The following is a 27,986-nucleotide window of genomic DNA, read 5'->3' as shown; positions in this document are numbered from 1 at the left end:
TTTACACTTTTAATGTGCTGTGATTGTGAGAGTAACCTTAACATGTAGGTTAATATTAATAAAAAACGCAAGCATCTTTATATATATAAAAATATGTTCATGTTTCAATTAAAGTTAGGCACTGAATTATTGATGAGTTGCACAGTGTTAGGTGTGTGTAAGAGGCGGGGCTTCATCTGTCGTGTGTGTTCTGTGCTGAAGTGTGTATCAGTGCGCGCTCACAGCTGAGAGATAACACACTGAATTTATCTTTTCTTTCTTTCTTTGATTAAGTTCTTTAGTTTCGTGGGACGCGTGGAATCGTCTGACAGTGAATCCGGGAAGGAAATGACGCGACTTTCGCGTGCAACATTTGGCGTCGTGTGCGTGTTTCTGTGGACGCGCGGCGTGGACGCGTCTGACGCCTCGCAGTGAGTGTTTGTGCATCTGTGTCTCATCTGATCCCAGATCATCTCAACGTTTACACTTTACATTCGCATTAAATAATGAGCAATATATTTCTTACAGCATTTATTAATGTTAGTTAATAAAAATGTTGAATGGATGAATAGACGTTAAGTTTTCACAAATACAACTTTTGATTTTAATAAGTAAATGTTGAGATTAATTATTGCTGTAGAAGTGTTGTTCATTGTTAGTGTGATTGTAAAGTGTTACTGATCCAAGTTGATTTAAAGAGAAATGATTTGATTCTCCAGTTCAAGTATCATTTCATCATTATGAGTGACATTAATACTCCCAAAAATGCTTTGATGGCAGTGAAAGTCTTAAAGCGGCTCTTGTGATTCTCTATTCTCTTTAATGCTTTTGTCTGTTAACATGAGAATACAAGACAATCATTATACAATGGTAAGTTGCAAAAATAAAATAAAATACAAACATCATATGATTTGTGTGTGTGTGTGTGTGTGTGTTTCTTTGGGGAATCTCCCCGTCTCTTGCAGACAGGATTGTCCAGAGAATAAGATGCTGATGGTGGAGTATCCGTGTTTGAGAGCTGGAGGTCAGAGAAGCATCTGTCTCAGGTACACGTCACTGTCACACGCTTCACACAGCATCTTACACACTTCATACATCATCATACACGCATCATACAGCATCATACACACTTCATACATCATCATACACGCTTCACATCATCATACACACTTCATACATCATCATACATGCGCTTCATACATCAGACTGAGTGAGCGTCAGGCTCGTGTGTGTGTGTGTGTGTGTGTTCCTGGCAGGAGATCCGAAGGTAAATCCTCCTCTTGTGATCACAGCTGCCGTGTTGCAGTGCTTTATGGGAAACTGCTGGTGTTCTAGAGGTGCGAGTGAAGAACAACCAGAGACAAACTCTCACGTGCTCATTTACTGCTTCTGTCTGTCTGTGCTGAAGTACACACACACACACACACACACAGTCTGTAGTAGAAGTCTGATGGAGACGCTCTCAGTTCTAATGATGAGCTGCATGCTGATGATGATATCATAAATATTGATACTGAATTTATTTCCTTATACAGTGATCAATTTAAAAAAGTGAGATCTGATTGAGCCGTGTGTGTTATTCTGTGCAAATGGAGACCAGATGAGTGTGTGTGTGTGAGAGAGAGAGAGTGTGTGTGGAAGTGCGAGTGTGTGTGTGTGTGTGTGTGTGTCTGTGTGTGTGTGTGTTGAAGTTTATTTGAGGACAAAATTGTCAGCAGAAGTGAGCTAAATCTGACACACACGACATCCTCAAAAGTAAAATTATTTTATATATAAATATTAAGTGAATAATATTTAGTTTTTTCTTTTTAGGGTTTTGGTTATGTTATTCTGTAGTCATTATAATCAGCGATTTAAACAACAATAGAAGTCTATGATGTCCCTCTGTTAGAGAGATGTGTGTTGAGAGAGGTCAGATTCCTAAAGGAGCAGCAGAGGTCAGGAGGTCAAGGGTCACAGGAACAGATCTGACATGTTCTCGACACAGACATCCACACAAACAGCTCGTCATGTGCTTTTTGTCGTCTGAAGCGGTAAATGATTCTGATGAGGATGTTGTGATTCTTACGCTGTATGTGAACGCAACATCAACTGTAGAAATAAAGCCGTGTACAGAGAGATGAAGTGTGGAGAAAACTGAAATGATGACAGGAGAGAGAGAGTACATGATGGATAGAGTGATGAAAAGAGGAAAGACCGTCTCTTGGGTCTGACTTGGTGGACGAGTGTTGAGAAAATAAACACACACACACACACACACACACAATCAGATGTGTCAGAGTGCCTTCTTTTGAAGCGTATTTTAATGGACTGTTTTTCACATGTCCATCACATGTTTTTATCAAAGAAAAACTTTAGTACATTTAGTATAAATGCATTTATGTATGCAAGAATGAAAGTATGTATGCAAGTATGTATATATGTATGCAAGAATGCAACTATGTACTAAGAATACAAGTGTGAATGCAAGTATGTAGGCAAGGCAAGTTTATTTATATAGCACATTTCATACACAATGGTAATTCAAAGTGCTTTACAATAGAATAAATTTAAATAATCAAAAGAAATAAGAATAATTAAAACAGTTTACAATAAAAAATTAAATAAAGTACAGTACAAACAGTCGGACGAGCAGTGGCACAGTGCTCATTCAGTAAATGCATAGCTAAACAGAAGTGTTTTGAGTCTGGATTTGAAAGTGACTACTGTAGGAGCACATCTGATCTCCTCTGGAAGCTGGTTCCAGATGCGGCTGGCATAATAGCTAAAAGCAGACTCTCCATGTTTAGAGTGAACCCTTGGTTTTTCTAGCTGATGTGATCCTAATGATCTGAGTGATCTGTTAGGTTTATATTCAGTGAGCATATCTGCAATATATTGAGGTCCTAGGCCATTAAATGATTTATATACCAGTAATAATACTTTAAAATCAATCCTAAATGTAACTGGGAGCCAGTGTAAAGACCTGAGGACTGGTGTGATGTGTTCATGTGTTCTGGTTCTGCTCAGCGTTCTGTTTGAGCTGCAACTGTCTTATGGTCTTTTTAGGAAGGCCAGTGAGGAGTCCATTACAATAATACACCCTGCTGGTGATGAAAGCATGCACAAGTTTCTCTAAGTCTTGACTGGAAACAAAGCATCTAATTCTTGCAATATTTTTCAGATGATAGTATGCTGATTTAGTTATTGCTTTGACATGACTACTGAAACTAAGATCTGACTCTAGAGACACACCAAGATTCCTGACTTGATTTTTAGTTAACGCAGTCGTCTTAGCGGCTCCTAATGTAATAACAAATGATAATTTAGCTGGAAGTGAATCAATCAAAACTAACTTTAGCTGGAAATAACATTATTCAAAAATCACTATAAAGCCAAAACAATCTCTGTTACCGTAAATTGGATGTTTATCTCTGTAAAGCTGCTTTGAAACAATCTACATTGTTAAAAGCGCTATATAAATGAAGATGACTTGACTTGACTTGACTTGACTAGTTGTTAAACCCTTAGCGTCAAGGTATGCGTTCACCTTGAAAACTTCATCTTTGTTTCCAAACGCAATGACTTCAGTTTTGTCTTTGTTTAACTGAAGAAAGTTTTGGCACATCCAACTGTTTACTTCATCAATGAATTGGCACAGGGAGTCAATGGGGCTGTAGTCGTTAGGCGATAGGGCTAAGTAGAGCTGTGTGTCGTCTGCATAGCTGTGGTAAGCAATTCGGTTCTTTCTCATTATTTGGCTCATTGGGAGCATATACATGTTGAACAGGAGTGGCGCAAGAATTGAGCCTTGAGGGACTCCGCAAGTCATGGATGTCCACTCAGACTTATGGTCTCCTATACTCACATAATAACCTCTCCCTTCTAAGTATGACCTGAACCATTTTAGGACTATCCCATGCGAGTACACCATGCGAGTATGCCTGGGAGTATGCCTGGGAGTATGCCTGCGAGTATGCCTGGGAGTATGCCTGGGAGTATGCCTGGGAGTATGCCTGGGAGTATGCCTGCGAGTATGCCTGGGAGTATGCCTGCGAGTATGCCTGGGAGTATGCCTGCGAGTATGCCTGCGAGTATGCCTGGGAGTATGCCTGCGAGTATGCCTGCGAGTATGCCTGGGAGTATGCCTGCGAGTATGCCTGCGAGTATGCCTGGGAGTATGCCTGGGAGTATGCCTGGGAGTATGCCTGGGAGTATGCCTGGGAGTATGCCTGGGAGTATGCCTGCGAGTATGCCTGCGAGTATGCCTGGGAGTATGCCTGGGAGTATGCCTGGGAGTATGCCTGGGAGTATGCCTGGGAGTATGCCTGGGAGTATGCCTGCGAGTATGCCTGGGAGTATGCCTGGGAGTATGCCTGCGAGTATGCCTGCGAGTATGCCTGGGAGTATGCCTGCGAGTATGCCTGGGAGTATGCCTGGGAGTATGCCTGGGAGTATGCCTGGGAGTATGCCTGCGAGTATGCCTGCGAGTATGCCTGGGAGTATGCCTGCGAGTATGCCTGGGAGTATGCCTGGGAGTATGCCTACGAGTATGCCTGCGAGTATGCCTGGGAGTATGCCTGGGAGTATGCCTGGGAGTATGCCTGGGAGTATGCCTGCGAGTATGCCTGGGAGTATGCCTGCGAGTATGCCTGGGATTATGCCTGGGAGTATGCCTGCGAGTATGCCTGCGAGTATGCCTGGGAGTATGCCTGCGAGTATGCCTGGGAGTATGCCTGCGAGTATGCCTGGGAGTATGCCTGGGAGTATGCCTGGGAGTATGCCTGGGAGTATGCCTGGGACTATGCCTGGGAGTATGCCATGCGAGTATGCGTGGGAGTATGCATGGAGCGAGTATGCGTGCGAGTATGTTGTCCACTTTCTGTGATAGTCTGAGCGGAGCAGTAAGCGAGCTCTTGTGTGTCTGCAGGAGGACGTGCTGTGAAGGCTTCAGGTTTGTGATGGGTCAGTGTGTGCCAGAAAGTAGGTACATCTTCAGCTCATCTATATGATTGTAAACAATCAGTCATTATGCATGTCTGAAATATGGATTTTTTTTATATGATGAAACGTATATTACCAGACTAGTCACCCATATGATCATTCATTCATTGTTTGTTTGTTTATTTCACATTTTTATTCATGTTTAAATTTTTTTTTAATTTATTTAAATGTATTTATTTTATCATGTTTATTTGTATTTATTTATTAGTTTCTTTTTATTGGTTTAATTATTTACATTTTATTTTTGTATATTTACATTTATTAATTTTATTTAATTTTTTACATTATTTATTTTAGCTGTGTGTGTGCTGATGGTGTGTGTGTGCTGATGGTGTGTGTGTGTGTGTGTGTGTGTGTGCTGATGGTGTGTGTGTGTTGATGGGGTGTGTGTGTGTGTGTGTGTGTGTGTGTGTGTGTGTGTGTGTGTGTGTGTGTGTGTGCTGAATGTGAATAGTCCACTGTTAGCAGTCTAACACATAGATGAGCTAAAAGCTCAAACTGGGATTTCATGCGGTCATAATAATTCTAGTAAAAGCCTGATGAAGTGTGTGCTGACGTTGTGTGTGTGTGTGTGTGCTGCTGACGGTGTGTGTGTGTGCAGGTCTGGATGTGTGTGTGTGTGTGTGTGTGTGTGTGTGTGTGTGTGTGTGTGTGTAGGTCTGGATGTGTGTGTTGACGGTGTGTGTGTGTGTGTGTGTGTGTGTGCATGTTACGTGCCCACTAAATGAGTTTGAACAGGGACAACATAACACATAAAAACGACACCTCAAGCGTCAAATGACAATACAAAAACAATTTATTGTCAATGGTTTAAATGATAAATAATTGAGTCACAAAGAAAGCATGGTGGTAAAATGAATAGTAAAACAAACAGAAAGAAAAAAAAAACCTGCTCACAGCTGTCTTTCGGATCAAAGCTCTCTCCTGCCTCCCGTCCAAAAAGAAAGACAATATTCCGGTGAGTCTTCCGGGTCCGCTGACTGCTGTTCTGGCTAAACCTACACTAAACAACGTGATAACCCAACACCAATACCACCAGCTCGAAACAAAAGAAAAACGGGTAAGACGTAGTACATTCACAAGCGTCCCGCTAAGAACGGCATAAGAAAGAAACATGAAACATGACGCTGATCATGTAGACGCCTCTGCGGAGACGAGCGCCTGAGAGCACTCTGAAGGGCGCGCGCGCTGCCATCAGAGACGACTCAGGAATGAAAGTGAGAGCGTCAACACGGGTGTGAGAGAGAGAGCGGATGTCGATCTTATGGCGCTCGCTTTGTGTCATTTGATTCCTTACCAAGCTTAAAGACGTGATAACGTGCGTGTGGATAACGTCTGCACGTCTTAACGTCTTAACGTCTACCCGTCTGCACGTCTGGAGCTATCTCCATTCAGCATTTTTTTTTATCCAGCCAATGACGCCGTTTCTGCGGCGCAGGCCATCCATAGTGCGCCGTAATCTGCGGCGCTTCTGTCTGACAAAGACGGCGTAAAAAGCGGCGTTTTGTATAATATTATAATCAGCCCCAGCCTTTTCCTCAAAGTTCAGCCCATCTTATGAAGTAGATGGAAAGACGTAGTAGATTGTAGATCTGAATGGCGATCCGTCTTAAGGGTATTGGTTTTCTATCGTTGTTAGGACTATGTTGTATACTCATTTCGTTTTCATATGGGGGGCAAGCATTTTTTTTATTCTGATCTGAGAAACAGACTTCTCACCAAAACAATAAGATCCCGTATTATTACTGAAGTAGTTAGACAGTCCATCAGACAAAACTAGACCACAATCCTTTTGCATAGCCTGCTACATATTGCCTACTTCATAAAAATGAGTAACAAAAACGTTTCAATTCCTCCAACAACACAATGATAAAAACAATACATACCAAATAGCAATAAAATATGAAGCCTCATATGTAGAAGGGCTGCACAATATATCGAAATTATCGAAATATCGCAAATGTATTTCGCAATATGCATATCGCAACGGCTTGCAATAACTGGTCATGAGCAAAAGACAAGAGAAAACCACTCACTGCTCTTGGCTGAATAACTTTTGTAACTTTAATAATAATCAGTATAGGCCTATATTTAATTAATAGGCCTACAGTGAAAACTAATGTGTTTTTTTTTTTTTTTTTTTTTTTTTACATTTGATTCAGTTTCTGTTGTTAAATATCCCTAATGTAGGATAACCTGAACAAACCCCGTGGTTTACATTGATGTTAAAATAGTGCTTCTTATTATAAAACACTCTGATGTTCACTTTAAGTTGTTGCGATGTTTTCTTGTCACAAAAAGATTGTGAAACACGTAGGCCTATATGGGTTAGGCTATATAATTTTAAATATAGCCTATTTTAAAGATAATATTTCGCATTTTTCTTCAATATCGTGCAGCCCCAATCTGTAGCATATAGTCATTGATAAATATAATAATGTTTCAACGTTTCGTTTTGTGTAATAAAGCATATAGCCTATTAATTTTCTGACAGGCGGAGGGTGAACCAAGACGCGCTTCCCATTTAAAAACAAGTTTCAAGTTACTTTTCACCGTGACTGTCCGCTCAATATCCGCTCTTTGCCAGTTTCACATTTGTTTAAATATTATAATAGGCTTTTGTTATTTTATTTCATTTATGTTGATTATGAACAGTGAACAGCATGAGTAAGAGCAACATCATAGGATCCGAAATATGACGGGAGACATGAAGTGAAGACAGACGGTGTGTGTGTGTGTGTGTGTGTGTGTGCAGGTCTGGATGTGTGTGTTGATTGTGTGTGTGTGTTGATGGTGTGTGTGTGTGCTGCTGACGGTGTGTGTGTGCAGGTCTGGATGTGTGTGTTGATGGGGTGTGTGTGTGTGTGTGTGTGTGTGTGTGTGTGTGCAGGTCTGGATGTGTGTGTTGATGGTGTGTGTGTGTGTGTGTGCAGGTCTGGATGTGTGTGTTGACAGTGTGTGTGTGTGTGTGTGCAGGTCTGGATGTGTGTGTTGATGGTGTGTGTGTGTGCAGGTCTGGATGTGTGTGTTGACGGTGTGTGTGTGTGTGCAGGTCTGGATGTGTGTGTTGACTGTGTGTGTGTGTGTGCAGGTTTGGATGTGTGTGTTGATGGTGTGTGTGTGTGTGTGTGTGTGTGTGTGTGTGTGTGCAGGTATGGATGTGTGTGTTAACGGTGTGTGTGCAGGTCTGGATGTGTGTGTTGATGGTGTGTGTGTGTGTGTGTGTGTGTGTGTGTGTGCAGGTATGGATGTGTGTGTTGACGGTGTGTGTGTGTGCAGGTCTGGATGTGTGTGTTGACGGTGTGTGTGTGTGTGTTTGTGTGTGTGTGCAGGTCTGGATGTGTGTGTTGACAGTGTGTGTGTGTGCAGGTCTGGATGTGTGTGTAGGTCTGGATGTGTGTGTTGACGGTGTGTGTGTGTGCAGGTCTGGATGTGTGTGTTGACGGTGTGTGTGTGTGTGTGTGTGTCTGTGTGTGCAGGTCTGGATGTGTGTGTTGACGGTGTGTGTGTGTGTGTGTGCAGGTCTGGATGTGTGTGTTGACGGTGTGTGTGTGTGTGTGTGTGTGCAGGTCTGGATGTGTGTGTTGACGGGGTGTGTGTGTGTGTGTGTGCAGGTCTGGATGTGTGTGTTGACGGTGTGTGTGCAGGTCTGGATGTGTGTGTTGACGGGGTGTGTGTGTGTGTGTGCAGGTCTGGATGTGTGTGCCGGCTCTCCCTGTGAGCAACAGTGCACTGATAACTTCGGGCGAGTGTTGTGCACGTGTTTCCATGGTTACCGCTTCCACCGCGAGAGACATCGCCAACACCTGCACCCATACTGCATCGGTCAGTGGTCACATGATGAAGCATGCTGTGTTCAAACACACACACACACACTCATCCATCTCTCTCTCTCTCACTCGCTGTGGTCCAGATGTGGATGAGTGTGAAGAATCAAAGAGTGTGTGTGAACACGTGTGTGAAAACACTCCTGGAAGCTTCCGTTGCAGCTGTAATGCTGGATACACACTGACAGCAGACCAGCGCTCCTGTGACCGTAAGTGTGTGTGTGTGTGTGTGTGTGTTCTGTGCAGGTGTGTGTGTGTGAGAGAGTGTGTCTCTCAAATAAATGGAACCTTGGTGAGCAGAAGACTTACTTCATTATACTATTTTTTTTTCTTTTATTTCTCCTGATATTAATATGTGCAGTCAGCATGTGTAAAGTGTGTGTGTGTGTCTCTCAGTGATTTCCTCCCTAAAGTCTGAGACTCAGATGAGCTCTGGATCATGTTCTCTCAGCTGTCGAGACTTCATGAACATGAGGAGCAGTTTACTGGAGATCACACTCCTGCTGGGACACACACCTGCACAGGTAACACACACACACACACACACACACACACACACACACACCTGCACAGATACACACACACGCACACACACCTGCACAGGTAACACACACACACACACACACACCTGCACAGGTAACACACACACACCTGCACAGATACACACACACACACCTGCACAGGTAACACACACACACACACCTGCACAGGTAACACACACACACACACACCTGCACAGGTAACACACACACACACACACACACACACCTGCACAGATACACACACACACACACGCACACACACCTGCACAGGTAACACACACACACACACCTGCACAGGTAACACACACACCTGCACAGGTAACACACACACACACACACACACACCTGCACAGGTAACACACACACCTGCACAGGTAACACACACACACACACACCTGCACAGATACACACACACGCGCACACACACCTGCACAGGTAACACACACACACACACACACACACACACACACACACACACACACCTGCACAAGTAACACACACACACACACACACACCTGCACAGATACACACACACACCTGCACAGGTAACACACACACACACACACACACACACACACACACACACACACACACACACACACACACACCTGCACAGATACACACGCACACACACCTGCACAGGTAACACACACACACACACACACACACACACACACACACACACACACATACACACACACACACACACACACACACACACACACACACACACACACACACACACACACACACACACACCTGCACAGGTAACACACACACCTGCACAGGTAACATACACACACCTGCACAGATACACACACACACCTGCACAGGTAACACACACACACACACACACACACACACACCTGCACAGGTAACACACACATACACACACCTGCACAGATACACACACGCACACACACACACACACACACACACACACACACACACACACACACACACACACACACACACACACCTGCACAGATTAACACACACACACACACACACACACACACACTGCTGATAAGCTTAAACACATCTCATCTGCATAGGGTTTGTCTCCCAGTCCTGAACACAACAGCCACAACCCGGCTCACGAGAGAACTGGGAAAAATCCTGATATTCTCACCGTCACTGGACCAGCAGGACCTCCGGGACCCCCTGGTCTGCCAGGTACACACACACGCACACACACACACACACACACACACACACACACACACACGCATAACACTTAACAATAAGATCACTAACTAACAATTCATTCATTCGTATTCACAAAGAATCTTATCTTACCAATAAAGTACTCCTAAATCGCACTAAAATATTTTAGCTAGGAGTTTTCTCTTAAAAGTTATTCACAACGCTTTTCAGACCTCCTCTTAGTAAGGAAAAATGACAACTCCTAAACTAAGAGTGAGTCTTCGTTGCTATGGATGACGTCACTTCTCATGCACGAGCTTCCTCGCAATGATCACGGTGATTGGTTGTTAGATGACAGGGCCATCATGCGGAACATAACACAGACGCAACAAATCATGGATTTAGGACATCTAAATATGTCTGTGTCCTACACAACATAATAATAGTAATGTCATCGAAATGCATATATAATGACATGTTTGTGCAGGCCCCAGTGAAGTGTAATTCTAAAAAGGCAGAGAGAGAGAAAAGTCGTGAATTAAATTAAATTAAGGTAGCCTAATACCCTAATGACCTCCACTTGCCTAATAATGAAAAACAACACTTGCATTAACACTTGATTGGTTAATTGACATCCTATATTAGCCTAAATAGACTACCTAAAGCAAGGAAATGTTGCTCCTATTGAAGTAATGTAATAGTTGAATGACGGTGGATTATGAACTCGCCTAAATGGAAAAGAAAGCCCAGCTGGACGCAGGATCAGTTACTGCTGCTGGCCCAGCTGGTGCTGAGAAAAAAACATAATAAAAGTTAAATTCGGCACTGGGATATCAAGCAAAACTAAGCGTGAGAATGGGAGAGGATTTGTTTGCAGATCAATGCAGCGTTCCCGCTTGTGTCGCGGACCCCGGATGACTGGAGAGGCGCTGGTGTGCGCTACAATCCTGTGTGAATTGGTCTTAGTGAGTTAGGAGTCCTCTCGACTTCTTTTAAGCTGTCCCAGACTTAGCTGCTACTTTTAGGGCTAAAATGCTTCGTGAATTACTCTTACTGAAAAAAATTAGGAGTCCTAAAGTTAGGAGTGACACGTGCATTATTTTTAGGAGTTGCTCCTAAATTCGCCAGTTAGGATCTACTTTTAGCCTTAAAATTCTTTGTGAATACGGCCCATGAACAACACCTAAGATTAATAAATGCTTCTACATGAATTACTCAAAACAATGACTCAGGATATTTAGTTTTAAATGTCAGAACACCTGGAATGAAGTATTTCAGCTCATATTGGTGGTGTTTCAGGTGATCGCGGTGAGAAGGGGGTCCGGGGGCCGCCGGGTCCCCAGGGGCCCAGAGGAGACATGGGTCCAGTGGGGCCTGCAGCGCATCTGGAGCACACGCAGACAGGCCGACGGGGGCCGCAGGTGAATCTGGCTCTCACACACACACACTCTCAGATCTCAGGGCCGGCGGGGGCCGCTGGTGAATCTGGCTCTCACACACACTCTCAGATCTCAGGGCCGATGGGGGCCGCTGGTGAATCTGGCTCACACACACACTCTCAGATCTCAGGGCCGATGGGGGCCGCTGGTGAATCTGGCTCACACACACACTCTCAGATCTCAGGGCCGGCGGGGGCCGTTGGTGAATCTGGCTCTCACACACACTCTCAGATCTCAGGGCCGGCGGGGGCCACAGGTGAATCTGGCTCACACACACACTCTCAGATCTCAGGGCCAGCGGGGGCCGCTGGTGAATCTGGCTCACACACACACTCTCAGATCTCAGGGCCGATGGGGGCCACTGGTGAATCTGGCTCACACACACACTCTCAGATCTCAGGGACGATGGGGGCCGCTGGTGAATCTGGCTCTCACACACACTCTCAGATCTCAGGGCCGGCGGGGGCCGCTGGTGAATCTGGCTCACACACACACTCTCAGATCTCAGGGCCGGCGGGGGCCGCTGGTGAATCTGGCTCACACACACACTCTCAGATCTCAGGGCCGATGGGGGCCGCTGGTGAATCTGGCTCACACACACACTCTCAGATCTCAGGGCCGGCGGGGGCCGCTGGTGAATCTGGCTCACACACACACTCTCAGATCTCAGGGCCGGCGGGGGCCGCTGGTGAATCTGGCTCTCACACACACTCTCAGATCTCAGGGCCGATGGGGGCCGTTGGTGAATCTGGCTCTGACACACTCTCAGATCTCAGGGCCGATGGGGGCCGCTGGTGAATCTGGCTCTCACACACACTCTCAGATCTCAGGGCCGGCGGGGGCCGCTGGTGAATCTGGCTCTCACACACACTCTCAGATCTCAGGGCCGATGGGGGCCGCTGGTGAATCTGGCTCACACACACACTCTCAGATCTCAGGGCCGGCGGGGGCCGCTGGTGAATCTGGCTCTCACACACACTCTCAGATCTCAGGGCCGGCGGGGGCCGCTGGTGAATCTGGCTCTCACACACACTCTCAGATCTCAGCGCCGGCGGGGCCGCTGGTGAATCTGGCTCTCACACACACTCTCAGATCTCAGGGCCGGCGGGGGCCGCTGGTGAATCTGGCTCTCACACACACTCTCAGATCTCAGGGCCAGCGGGGGCCGTTGGTGAATCTGGCTCACACACACACTCTCAGATCTCAGGGCCGGCGGGGGCCGTTGGTGAATCTGGCTCTCACACACACTCTCAGATCTCAGGGCCGATGGGGGCCGCTGGTGAATCTGGCTCACACACACACTCTCAGATCTCAGGGCCGGCGGGGGCCGCTGGTGAATCTGGCTCTCACACACACTCTCAGATCTCAGGGCCGATGGGGGCCGCTGGTGAATCTGGCTCACACACACACTCTCAGATCTCAGGGCCGGCGGGGGCCGCTGGTGAATCTGGCTCACACACACACTCTCAGATCTCAGGGCCGATGGGGGCCGCTGGGGAATCTGGCTCACACACACACTCTCAGATCTCAGGGCCGATGGGGGCCGCTGGTGAATCTGGCTCACACACACACTCTCAGATCTCAGGGCCGATGGGGGGCCGCTGGTGAATCTGGCTCACACACACACTCTCAGATCTCAGCGCCGATGGGGGCCGCTGGTGAATCTGGCTCTCACACACACTCTCAGATCTCAGGGCCGATGGGGGCCGCTGGTGAATCTGGCTCACACACACACTCTCAGATCTCAGCGCCGATGGGGCCCGCTGGTAAATCTGGCTCTCACACACACTCTCAGATCTCAGCGCCGATGGGGGCCGCTGGTGAATCTGGCTCTCACACACACTCTCAGATCTCAGCGCCGATGGGGGCCGCTGGTGAATCTGGCTCACACACACACTCTCAGATCTCAGGGCCGGCGGGGGCCGCTGGTGAATCTGGCTCACACACACACTCTCAGATCTCAGGGCCGATGGGGGCCGCTGGTGAATCTGGCTCACACACACACTCTCAGATCTCAGGGCCGGCGGGGGCCGCTGGTGAATCTGGCTCTCACACACACTCTCAGATCTCAGGGCCGATGGGGGCCGCTGGTGAATCTGGCTCTCACACACACTCTCAGATCTCAGGGCCGATGGGGGCCGCTGGGGAATCTGGCTCACACACACACTCTCAGATCTCAGGGCCGATGGGGGCCGCTGGTGAATCTGGCTCACACACACACTCTCAGATCTCAGGGCCGATGGGGCCCGCTGGTGAATCTGGCTCACACACACACTCTCAGATCTCAGCGCCGATGGGGGCCGCTGGTGAATCTGGCTCACACACACACTCTCAGATCTCAGGGCCGGCGGGGGCCGCTGGTGAATCTGGCTCTCACACACACTCTCAGATCTCAGTGCCGGCGGGGGCCGCTGGTGAATCTGGCTCTCACACACACTCTCAGATCTCAGGGCCGATGGGGGCCGCTGGGGAATCTGGTTCACACACACACTCTCAGATCTCAGGGCCGATGGGGGCCGCTGGTGAATCTGGCTGTCACACACACTCTCAGATCTCAGGGCCGATGGGGGCCGCTGGTGAATCTGGCTCTCATACACACTCTCAGATCTCAGGGCCGACGGGGGCCGCTGGTGAATCTGGCTCACACACACACTCTCAGATCTCAGCGCCGATGGGGGCCGCTGGTGAATCTGGCTCACACACACACTCTCAGATCTCAGGGCCGGCGGGGGCCGCTGGTGAATCTGGCTCACACACACACTCTCAGATCTCAGGGCCAATGGGGGCCGCTGGTGAATCTGGCTCACACACACACTCTCAGATCTCAGGGCCGGCGGGGGCCGCTGGTGAATCTGGCGCTCACACACACTCTCAGATCTCAGGGCTGCTGGTGAATCTGGCTCTCACACACACTCTCAGATCTCAGGGCCGATGGGGGCCGCTGGGGAATCTGGCTCACACACACACTCTCAGATCTCAGGGCCGATGGGGCCCGCTGGTGAATCTGGCTCTCACACACACTCTCAGATCTCAGGGCCGATGGGGGCCGTTGGTGAATCTGGCTCACACACACACTCTCAGATCTCAGGGCCGATGGGGGCCGCTGGGGAATCTGGCTCACACACACACTCTCAGATCTCAGGGCCGATGGGGGCCGCTGGTGAATCTGGCTCTCACACACACTCTCAGATCTCAGGGCCGATGGGGGCCGCTGGTGAATCTGGCTCTCACACACACTCTCAGATCTCAGGGCCGGCGGGGGCCGCTGGTGAATCTGGCTCTCACACACACTCTCAGATCTCAGGGCCGATGGGGGCCGCTGGTGAATCTGGCTCACACACACACTCTCAGATCTCAGGGCCGGCGGGGGCCGCTGGTGAATCTGGCTCTCACACACACTCTCAGATCTCAGGGCCAGCGGGGGCCGCTGGTGAATCTGGCTCTCACACACACTCTCAGATCTCAGGGCCGATGGGGGCCGCTGGTGAATCTGGCTCTCACACACACTCTCAGATCTCAGGGCCGGCGGGGGCCGCTGGTGAATCTGGCTCTCACACACACTCTCAGATCTCAGGGCCGATGGGGGCCGCTGGTGAATCTGGCTCACACACACACTCTCAGATCTCAGGGCCGGCGGGGGCCGCTGGTGAATCTGGCTCACACACACACTCTCAGATCTCAGGGCCGGCGGGGGCCGCTGGTGAATCTGGCTCTCACACACACTCTCAGATCTCAGGGCCGATGGGGGCCGTTGGTGAATCTGGCTCACACACACACTCTCAGATCTCAGGGCCGCTGGTGAATCTGGCTCTCACACACACTCTCAGATCTCAGGGCCGGCGGGGGCCGCTGGTGAATCTGGCTCTCACACACACTCTCAGATCTCAGGGCCGATGGGGGCCGCTGGTGAATCTGGCTCACACACACACTCTCAGATCTCAGGGCCGATGGGGGCCGCTGGTGAATCTGGCTCACACACACACTCTCAGATCTCAGCGCCGATGGGGGCCGCTGGTGAATCTGGCTCTCACACACACTCTCAGATCTCAGGGCCGATGGGGGCCGCTGGTGAATCTGGCTCACACACACACTCTCAGATCTCAGCGCCGATGGGGGCCGCTGATGAATCTGGCTCTCACACACACTCTCAGATCTCAGCGCCGATGGGGGCCGCTGGTGAATCTGGCTCACACACACACTCTCAGATCTCAGGGCCGGCGGGGGCCGCTGGTGAATCTGGCTCTCACACACACTCTCAGATCTCAGGGCCGATGGGGGCCGCTGGTGAATCTGGCTCTCACACACACTCTCAGATCTCAGGGCCGATGGGGGCCGCTGGGGAATCTGGCTCACACACACACTCTCAGATCTCAGGGCCGATGGGGGCCGCTGGTGAATCTGGCTCACACACACACTCTCAGATCTCAGGGCCGATGGGGCCCGCTGGTGAATCTGGCTCACACACACACTCTCAGATCTCAGCGCCGATGGGGGCCGCTGGTGAATCTGGCTCACACACACACTCTCAGATCTCAGGGCCGGCGGGGGCCGCTGGTGAATCTGGCTCTCACACACACTCTCAGATCTCAGTGCCGGCGGGGGCCGCTGGTGAATCTGGCTTTCACACACACTCTCAGATCTCAGGGCCGATGGGGGCCGCTGGGGAATCTGGTTCACACACACACTCTCAGATCTCAGGGCCGATGGGGGCCGCTGGTGAATCTGGCTGTCACACACACTCTCAGATCTCAGGGCCGATGGGGGCCGCTGGTGAATCTGGCTCTCACACACACTCTCAGATCTCAGGGCCGACGGGGGCCGCTGGTGAATCTGGCTCACACACACACTCTCAGATCTCAGCGCCGATGGGGGCCGCTGGTGAATCTGGCTCACACACACACTCTCAGATCTCAGGGCCGGCGGGGGCCGCTGGTGAATCTGGCTCACACACACACTCTCAGATCTCAGGGCCAATGGGGGCCGCTGGTGAATCTGGCTCACACACACACTCTCAGATCTCAGGGCCGGCGGGGGCCGCTGGTGAATCTGGCGCTCACACACACTCTCAGATCTCAGGGCTGCTGGTGAATCTGGCTCTCACACACACTCTCAGATCTCAGGGCCGATGGGGGCCGCTGGGGAATCTGGCTCACACACACACTCTCAGATCTCAGGGCCGATGGGGCCCGCTGGTGAATCTGGCTCTCACACACACTCTCAGATCTCAGGGCCGATGGGGGCCGTTGGTGAATCTGGCTCACACACACACTCTCAGATCTCAGGGCCGATGGGGGCCGCTGGTGAATCTGGCTCTCACACACACTCTCAGATCTCAGGGCCGATGGGGGCCGCTGGGGAATCTGGCTCACACACACACTCTCAGATCTCAGGGCCGATGGGGGCCGCTGGTGAATCTGGCTCACACACACACTCTCAGATCTCAGGGCCGATGGGGCCCGCTGGTGAATCTGGCTCACACACACACTCTCAGATCTCAGCGCCGATGGGGGCCGCTGGTGAATCTGGCTCACACACACACTCTCAGATCTCAGGGCCGGCGGGGGCCGCTGGTGAATCTGGCTCTCACACACACTCTCAGATCTCAGTGCCGGCGGGGGCCGCTGGTGAATCTGGCTCTCACACACACTCTCAGATCTCAGGGCCGATGGGGGCCGCTGGGGAATCTGGTTCACACACACACTCTCAGATCTCAGGGCCGATGGGGGCCGCTGGTGAATCTGGCTGTCACACACACTCTCAGATCTCAGGGCCGATGGGGGCCGCTGGTGAATCTGGCTCTCACACACACTCTCAGATCTCAGGGCCGACGGGGGCCGCTGGTGAATCTGGCTCACACACACACTCTCAGATCTCAGCGCCGATGGGGGCCGCTGGTGAATCTGGCTCACACACACACTCTCAGATCTCAGGGCCGGCGGGGGCCGCTGGTGAATCTGGCTCACACACACACTCTCAGATCTCAGGGCCAATGGGGGCCGCTGGTGAATCTGGCTCACACACACACTCTCAGATCTCAGGGCCGGCGGGGGCCGCTGGTGAATCTGGCGCTCACACACACTCTCAGATCTCAGGGCTGCTGGTGAATCTGGCTCTCACACACACTCTCAGATCTCAGGGCCGATGGGGGCCGCTGGGGAATCTGGCTCACACACACACTCTCAGATCTCAGGGCCGATGGGGCCCGCTGGTGAATCTGGCTCTCACACACACTCTCAGATCTCAGGGCCGATGGGGGCCGTTGGTGAATCTGGCTCACACACACACTCTCAGATCTCAGGGCCGATGGGGGCCGCTGGGGAATCTGGCTCACACACACACTCTCAGATCTCAGGGCCGATGGGGGCCGCTGGTGAATCTGGCTCTCACACACACTCTCAGATCTCAGGGCCGATGGGGGCCGCTGGTGAATCTGGCTCTCACACACACTCTCAGATCTCAGGGCCGGCGGGGGCCGCTGGTGAATCTGGCTCTCACACACACTCTCAGATCTCAGGGCCGATGGGGGCCGCTGGTGAATCTGGCTCACACACACACTCTCAGATCTCAGGGCCGGCGGGGGCCGCTGGTGAATCTGGCTCTCACACACACTCTCAGATCTCAGGGCCAGCGGGGGCCGCTGGTGAATCTGGCTCTCACACACACTCTCAGATCTCAGGGCCGATGGGGGCCGCTGGTGAATCTGGCTCTCACACACACTCTCAGATCTCAGGGCCGGCGGGGGCCGCTGGTGAATCTGGCTCTCACACACACTCTCAGATCTCAGGGCCGATGGGGGCCGCTGGTGAATCTGGCTCACACACACACTCTCAGATCTCAGGGCCGGCGGGGGCCGCTGGTGAATCTGGCTCACACACACACTCTCAGATCTCAGGGCCGGCGGGGGCCGCTGGTGAATCTGGCTCTCACACACACTCTCAGATCTCAGGGCCGATGGGGGCCGTTGGTGAATCTGGCTCACACACACACTCTCAGATCTCAGGGCCGCTGGTGAATCTGGCTCTCACACACACTCTCAGATCTCAGGGCCGGCGGGGGCCGCTGGTGAATCTGGCTCTCACACACACTCTCAGATCTCAGGGCCGATGGGGGCCGCTGGTGAATCTGGCTCTCACACACACTCTCAGATCTCAGGGCCGGCGGGGGCCGCTGGTGAATCTGGCTCTCACACACACTCTCAGATCTCAGGGCCGATGGGGGCCGCTGGTGAATCTGGCTCACACACACACTCTCAGATCTCAGGGCCGGCGGGGGCCGCTGGTGAATCTGGCTCTCACACACACTCTCAGATCTCAGGGCCAGCGGGGGCCGCTGGTGAATCTGGCTCTCACACACACTCTCAGATCTCAGGGCCGATGGGGGCCGCTGGTGAATCTGGCTCTCACACACACTCTCAGATCTCAGGGCCGGCGGGGGCCGCTGGTGAATCTGGCTCTCACACACACTCTCAGATCTCAGGGCCGATGGGGGCCGCTGGTGAATCTGGCTCACACACACACTCTCAGATCTCAGGGCCGGCGGGGGCCGCTGGTGAATCTGGCTCACACACACACTCTCAGATCTCAGGGCCGGCGGGGGCCGCTGGTGAATCTGGCTCTCACACACACTCTCAGATCTCAGGGCCGATGGGGGCCGTTGGTGAATCTGGCTCACACACACACTCTCAGATCTCAGGGCCGCTGGTGAATCTGGCTCTCACACACACTCTCAGATCTCAGGGCCGGCGGGGGCCGCTGGTGAATCTGGCTCTCACACACACTCTCAGATCTCAGGGCCGATGGGGGCCGCTGGTGAATCTGGCTCACACACACACTCTCAGATCTCAGGGCCGGCGGGGGCCGCTGGTGAATCTGGCTCTCACACACACTCTCAGATCTCAGGGCCGGCGGGGGCCGCTGGTGAATCTGGCTCTCACACACACTCTCAGATCTCAGGGCCGATGGGGGCCGCTGGTGAATCTGGCTCACACACACACTCTCAGATCTCAGCGCCGGCGGGGGCCGCTGGTGAATCTGGCTCTCACACACACTCTCAGATCTCAGGGCCGGCGGGGGCCGCTGGTGAATCTGGCTCTCACACACACTCTCAGATCTCAGGGCCGGCGGGGGCCGTTGGTGAATCTGGCTCACACACACACTCTCAGATCTCAGGGCCGGCGGGGGCCGTTGGTGAATCTGGCTCTCACACACACTCTCAGATCTCAGGGCCGATGGGGGCCGCTGGTGAATCTGGCTCACACACACACTCTCAGATCTCAGGGCCGGCGGGGGCCGCTGGTGAATCTGGCTCTCACACACACTCTCAGATCTCAGGGCCGATGGGGGCCGCTGGTGAATCTGGCTCACACACACACTCTCAGATCTCAGGGCCGGCGGGGGCCGCTGGTGAATCTGGCTCACACACACACTCTCAGATCTCAGGGCCGATGGGGGCCGCTGGGGAATCTGGCTCACACACACACTCTCAGATCTCAGGGCCGATGGGGGCCGCTGGTGAATCTGGCTCACACACACACTCTCAGATCTCAGGGCCGATGGGGGCCGCTGGTGAATCTGGCTCACACACACACTCTCAGATCTCAGCGCCGATGGGGGCCGCTGGTGAATCTGGCTCTCACACACACTCTCAGATCTCAGGGCCGATGGGGGCCGCTGGTGAATCTGGCTCACACACACACTCTCAGATCTCAGCGCCGATGGGGGCCGCTGGTGAATCTGGCTCTCACACACACTCTCAGATCTCAGTGCCGATGGGGGCCGCTGGTGAATCTGGCTCACACACACACTCTCAGATCTCAGGGCCGGCGGGGGCCGCTGGTGCAGTGTTAATTTTGTCAGCAAATTTTGATTTAGTTTTAGTCTTAGTCTTTTGACTAAAATGCCATTTAGTTTTAGTCATATTTTAGTCATCTGAATTGTTTTAGTTTTAGTCTAGTTTTAGTCGACGAAATACAATAACATTTTAGTCGACTAAATCTACAGTAGATTTAGTCGACTAAAATATAATTGGTTTAGTTCAATTGTAATGCGTTAATTTAGAATTTCTCTAAAATTTCCAAACCCATATACTCCCGGAGAAAACATCTATTAACCTATTAATATGAATGATTTTTAAGTTTGAACATGCAATACAGATACAGATTTAACTGCTGTTACTTAAAAAATATCTTAAAATGAAATAAAACCACTTTTCCTAAAGTACAACACAGTCTTCTTTACAATGAATGATATATTCATTCCTTATAACTACTTACACATCATTCTTTATTCTTTCAAGCAGACATATTTATTTGTATGAATTAAATATAATTAATCCTTATTAAAGCTATTAACAAACAGTGAATGCTTTTCTCTTTTTCTTTTGTTGCTTGATCAAAATTAAGGACACGGACCGCATTAGGTTTATTGCCACTGTCACTTTAAGACGTCGGATCATGTCCAATGACATGCGGATACAATTGCACTGATGCACATCCGACACACTCACAGTTTAAGACATAACCAGCATAGTTTACATGAATACTCTCCAAAAAGGACATTTAGACATATTGTTGTGTATTTCTCCATTCAGACACGAAAGAGAGCTCAATTCAGTAGCCTACTCGCGCGCTGTAGGTGTATTGTGCATGACTGCACGCTTCGGGTTAGGTGTGTGCGCACAGAAAACCGCACCGAATAGAGCTCTTTTTTGCATCGTCACTCTTATTCAGAGATCTATATGTCTGCTCTACTCATTCTCCCAGACGTTCACATTTTTTAACGTTTTATGACCGCGGGGTAGATCACGTTACAGTAGCCTACAAATGTGCGCATCTACCACACACGCAGGACATCAGTTCTGACGGATCGCTTCCCAAATCGTCACTATCTAACATTTTCGTCTAGTTTTTATTCGTTGACGAAAATGTCAATAGATTTTCGTCATAGTCTTTGTCATTCAAAACTAGGTTTTATTTAGTTATCGTCTCGTTTTCGTCTGTGAAAAAATGTCGTTGACGAATAATTTTCGTCGTTATTTTCGTCAACGAAATTAACACTGCGCTGGTGAATCTGGCTCTCACACACACTCTCAGATCTCAGGGCCGATGGGGGCCGCTGGTGAATCTGGCTCTCACACACACTCTCAGATCTCAGGGCCGATGGGGGCCGCTGGGGAATCTGGCTCACACACACACTCTCAGATCTCAGGGCCGATGGGGGCCGCTGGTGAATCTGGCTCACACACACACTCTCAGATCTCAGGGCCGATGGGGCCCGCTGGTGAATCTGGCTCACACACACACTCTCAGATCTCAGCGCCGATGGGGGCCGCTGGTGAATCTGGCTCACACACACACTCTCAGATCTCAGGGCCGGCGGGGGCCGCTGGTGAATCTGGCTCTCACACACACTCTCAGATCTCAGTGCCGGTGGGGGCCGCTGGTGAATATGGCTCTCACACACACTCTCAGATCTCAGGGCCGATGGGGGCCGCTGGGGAATCTGGTTCACACACACACTCTCAGATCTCAGGGCCGATGGGGGCCGCTGGTGAATCTGGCTCTCACACACACTCTCAGATCTCAGGGCCGACGGGGGCCGCTGGTGAATCTGGCTCACACACACACTCTCAGATCTCAGCGCCGATGGGGGCCGCTGGTGAATCTGGCTCACACACACACTCTCAGATCTCAGGGCCGGCGGGGGCCGCTGGTGAATCTGGCTCACACACACACTCTCAGATCTCAGGGCCAATGGGGGCCGCTGGTGAATCTGGCTCACACACACACTCTCAGATCTCAGGGCCGGCGGGGGCCGCTGGTGAATCTGGCTCTCACACACACTCTCAGATCTCAGGGCTGCTGGTGAATCTGGCTCTCACACACACTCTCAGATCTCAGGGCCGATGGGGGCCGCTGGGGAATCTGGCTCACACACACACTCTCAGATCTCAGGGCCGATGGGGCCCGCTGGTGAATCTGGCTCTCACACACACTCTCAGATCTCAGGGCCGATGGGGGCCGTTGGTGAATCTGGCTCACACACACACTCTCAGATCTCAGGGCCGATGGGGGCCGCTGGTGAATCTGGCTCTCACACACACTCTCAGATCTCAGGGCCGATGGGGGCCGCTGGTGAATCTGGCTCTCACACACACTCTCAGATCTCAGGGCCGGCGGGGGCCGCTGGTGAATCTGGCTCTCACACACACTCTCAGATCTCAGGGCCGATGGGGGCCGCTGGTGAATCTGGCTCACACACACACTCTCAGATCTCAGGGCCGGCGGGGGCCGCTGGTGAATCTGGCTCTCACACACACTCTCAGATCTCAGGGCCGGCGGGGGCCGCTGGTGAATCTGGCTCTCACACACACTCTCAGATCTCAGGGCTGCTGGTGAATCTGGCTCTCACACACACTCTCAGATCTCAGGGCCGATGGGGGCCGCTGGGGAATCTGGCTCACACACACACTCTCAGATCTCAGGGCCGATGGGGCCCGCTGGTGAATCTGGCTCTCACACACACTCTCAGATCTCAGGGCCGATGGGGGCCGTTGGTGAATCTGGCTCACACACACACTCTCAGATCTCAGGGCCGATGGGGGCCGCAGGGGAATCTGGCTCACACACACACTCTCAGATCTCAGGGCCGATGGGGGCCGCTGGTGAATCTGGCTCTCACACACACTCTCAGATCTCAGGGCCGATGGGGGCCGCTGGTGAATCTGGCTCTCACACACACTCTCAGATCTCAGGGCCGGCGGGGGCCGCTGGTGAATCTGGCTCTCACACACACTATCAGATCTCAGGGCCGATGGGGGCCGCTGGTGAATCTGGCTTACACACACACTCTCAGATCTCAGCGCCGGCGGGGGCCGCTGGTGAATCTGGCTCTCACACACACTCTCAGATCTCAGGGCCGGCGGGGGCCGCTGGTGAATCTGGCTCTCACACACACTCTCAGATCTCAGGGCCGGCGGGGGCCGTTGGTGAATCTGGCTCACACACACACTCTCAGATCTCAGGGCCGACGGGGGCCGCTGGTGAATCTGGCTCACACACACACTCTCAGATCTCAGGGCAGATGGGGGCCGCTGGTGAATCTGGCTCTCACACACACTCTCAGATCTCAGGGCCGGCGGGGGCTGCTGGTGAATCTGGCTCTCACACACACTCTCAGATCTCAGGGCCGATGGGGGCCGCTGGGGAATCTGGCTCACACACACACTCTCAGATCTCAGGGCCGATGGGGGCCGCTGGTGAATCTGGCTCTCACACACACGGTCTCAGATCTCAGGGCCGATGGGGGCCGCTGGTGAATCTGGCTCACACACACACTCTCAGATCTCAGGGCCGATGGGGGCCGCTGGTGAATCTGGCTCACACACACACTCTCAGATCTCTGGGCCGGCGGGGGCCGCTGGTGAATCTGGCTCTCACACACACTCTCAGATCTCAGGGCCGGCGGGGGCCGCTGGTGAATCTGGCTCTCACACACACTCTCAGATCTCAGGGCCGATGGGGGCCGCTGGGGAATCTGGCTCACACACACACTCTCAGATCTCAGGGCCGAGGGGGGCCGCTGGTGAATCTGGCTCTCACACACACTCTCAGATCTCAGGGCCGGCGGGGGCCGCTGGGGAATCTGGCTCTCACACACACTCTCAGATCTCAGGGCCGACGGGGGCCTCAGGTGAATCTGGCTCACACACACACTCTCAGATCTCAGGGCCGGCGGGGGCCGCTGGTGAATCTGGCTCTCACACACACTCTCAGATCTCAGGGCCGATGGGGGCCGCTGGTGAATCTGGCTCTCACACACACTCTCAGATCTCAGGGCCGGCGGGGGCCGCTGGTGAATCTGGCTCTCACACACACTCTCAGATCTCAGGGCCGAGGGGGGCCGCTGGTGAATCTGGCTCTCACACACACTCTCAGATCTCAGGGCCGGCGGGGGCCGCTGGTGAATCTGGCTCACACACACACTCTCAGATCTCAGGGCCGATGGGGGCCGCTGGTGAATCTGCCTCTCACACACACTCTCAGATCTCAGGGCCGATGGGGGCCGCTGGGGAATCTGGCTCACACACACACTCTCAGATCTCAGGGCCGATGGGGGCCGCTGGTGAATCTGGCTCACACACACACTCTCAGATCTCAGGGCCGATGGGGGCCGCTGGGGAATCTGGGTCTCACACACACTCTCAGATCTCAGGGCCGGCGGGGGCCGCTGGTGAATCTGGCTCTCACACACACTCTCAGATCTCAGGGCCGGCGGGGGCCGCTGGTGAATCTGGCTCTCACACACACTCTCAGATCTCAGGGCCGGCGGGGGCCGTTGGTGAATCTGGCTCTCACACACACTCTCAGATCTCAGGGCCGATGGGGGCCGCTGGTGAATCTGGCTCTCACACACACTCTCAGATCTCAGGGCCGGCGGGGGCCGCTGGTGAATCTGGCTCTCACACACACTCTCAGATCTCAGGGCCGAGGGGGGCCGCTGGTGAATCTGGCTCTCACACACACTCTCAGATCTCAGGGCCGAGGGGGGCCGCTGGTGAATCTGGCTCACACACACACTCTCAGATCTCAGAGGAGTTTCATTACAGCCACCATCCTTCCCTCGGGGGTCAAAATGACCCGAAGCCCTTAAATTACACTTTTCTTTTTGTGTCCAGAAAGCTTTTCTTTTTTTTTTCTTTTTTTTCTTTCATGCAATTTTTGAGGGATATTTTTAATTTTAATTTTTTAAAAAAAAATTTGTTTACCTTTAAATTACTAGATTTGATGAATAAATAATAAACAAATAGTAATTTAAGCACATTCCTAACAAAATAACTATTTTAATTCTTTTAACCCTTTTAATTCAGCTCAAAATATCTTATTGGGTGTGTTTGTCGACCTCTTGTGGAAAAAAATGATGTATCAAATATGATACTTGTTGTCTAAAGATTCAATAAACATGTGTTGTTTCATATGTCAGGCTTTACAGGGTTAATGTTCATGTCTTCTTTATTAGTTTTCTGTGGGAGTTTGCTGAATCTTCTCGTGTGTGTGTGTGTGTGTGTGTGTGTGTGTGTGTACAGGGATCTCCAGGAGCGCCGGGGAAAGATGGACAGAAGGCACGTGTCTGAACAAATGAACTCCATATTAAACTATGATGGCATTTTAATGATAATTATGATTTTATAGCATGTGTCTCAGATGAATGGTGATGTATGAATGTTTCTCTGCAGGGTGACAGAGGTTTCCCTGGACCGAGAGGATCTCCGGTACGTTCTTCACACGACACGGGAATATTATTTATTATATTATATACACTACCGTTCAAAAGTTTGGGGTCAGTGAGAATTTTATTTTTATTTTTTGGAGGAAAGAAATCAATACTTTTATTTATCAAGGAATAATTAATTTGATCGAAAGTGACAGTAAAGACATTTATAATGTTACAAAAGATTCTAACCCTAACCCTATTCATCAAAGAATCCAAAAAAAAAAAAAAAAACTGTATAACTGACAGACCAACAACTGTTTCAACATTGATAATAATCATAAATGTTTCTTGATCATCAGATCCTCACATTATACTGATTTGTGAAGGATCATGTGACACTGAAGACTGGAGTAATGATGCTGAAAATTTTTAATCAAATAAGCGCAGCCATGGTTAGCAGAAGAGAATTCTTTTAAAAGTATTTAAAATCATACCGACCCCAAACTTTTGAACGGTAGTGTATATATATTGAAATATTAAATATTTGTGCAGTTTGCTGTGCTGATTGTTCTGTCAGGGTTTGTTCTGAACCGAAATATTGAGCTGATGTAATCCGCTGAGCCTGAAGCACTGAACTAAACTTATTTAACATTTGTGGTCATTCAGTGTTTGTTTGTTTTTAGTTTTTTACTTTTGTTGTGAACTTTATTTTTTTATGCAATTTAAGATTTAAATTTGAAAATATTTAAGATTTTATTATTATATCATTTTTTTATATATGATTTTATGATATATTATTATTTAAAAAAAAGAATGTAGCCAGTATATTATAGATTGTTTAATTATTATTGTAAGAGATTGTTTAAAAAAAAGTTTATTATTTGATTAGGCCTATTATTAGTCAGCAATGATGACGTGATCGCTTTATTTTAGTATCATTGAGATACTATTATAGTTTTTATTAATAGTTTGAATAAGTTTTTATTTTTATATTTTTTGTTTTCATTTAAATTTTTGTTAAAGTTTTAGTAATTTTGTCATTTATATATGTTTTTTTATATTATTATAATACATTTTTATTACATTTATATATTTAATTTGATTTCAGTTTTAGTTTATTTTAGTGTATCGTTAAACTAAACATACATGTTTGTTTAATGTTATTTTATTTCAGTTTAGTTTTTATTAATAGTTTGAATTGGTTTTTATTTTTATATTTTCTGGTTTCATTTGAATTTTTGGAAGTTTTCGTAGTTTCGTATTTTTTACATATAAAGTATATATATAGATGTATATAAATATATATATATATATATATATGTGTGTGTAAATAGTTTTTATTAATTGTTTTTTTTAGTTATTTTAGCACATCAACTTAAACTTAATGAGAAATCCTTGGAAGCTAGCTAAAATATATATATATATTTTTTTTTAGATGATATTTTATGTCAAGTAGACAAAATGTTTATTTTTATGGTATTAATGTTAGTTGTAGTTAACAGTAATAACCTTGCACAGTGACTTTCATTCACACAGAAGCAAAGAATCAAACCTGAAACTGCAACACTAATAATTACTAATAATTTTGCTGCTGCTGCTGTTGGACAAAAACTATGAAATATAGTTAATAAAATGAAGACACTGCATCTGTCTGTCGTCTTCAGGGGCCTCCAGGGTCCTTCGACTTCCTGTTACTGATGATGGCAGATATCCGGCATGACATCATCGAGCTGCAGGAGCGTGTGTTTGGGAAGAGGCGTGGCCTATCGATGGACACGCCCATTATCACCAGCGGAGAGGCGGAGCTTGAGGACTGGGCGTCAGGACAGGACGAGCTGAACCCGAACACGTGAGCCAATC

The 27,986-nt window shown here is 50.1% G+C and overlaps 1 protein-coding gene across 1 annotated transcript; it reads left to right on the top strand.

The window, feature by feature from the left end:
- Positions 1-200: 200 nt before the first annotated feature.
- On the top strand, positions 201-27,986 carry LOC130103985 (collagen and calcium-binding EGF domain-containing protein 1-like). The gene is made up of 11 exons (XM_056270343.1): positions 201-410; positions 945-1,025; positions 4,889-4,941; positions 8,653-8,787; positions 8,876-8,998; positions 9,186-9,313; positions 10,387-10,507; positions 11,777-11,898; positions 25,999-26,034; positions 26,149-26,184; positions 27,791-27,986. Exons 1-11 carry the CDS (start codon positions 328-330, stop codon positions 27,977-27,979), a joined length of 1,107 nt encoding a protein of 368 aa, XP_056126318.1. The 5' UTR covers positions 201-327; the 3' UTR covers positions 27,980-27,986.

The sequence above is a fragment of the Rhinichthys klamathensis genome, unplaced genomic scaffold, assembly GCF_029890125.1.
Source record: "Rhinichthys klamathensis goyatoka isolate OS25496 unplaced genomic scaffold, OSU_Roscu_1.1 h1tg000302l_1, whole genome shotgun sequence".
In the NCBI taxonomy this organism is placed as follows: Eukaryota; Metazoa; Chordata; class Actinopteri; order Cypriniformes; family Leuciscidae; genus Rhinichthys; species Rhinichthys klamathensis.
The sequence above is the reverse complement of the archived record's forward strand: the minus strand, read 5'-3'. Positions and strand labels throughout refer to the sequence as shown.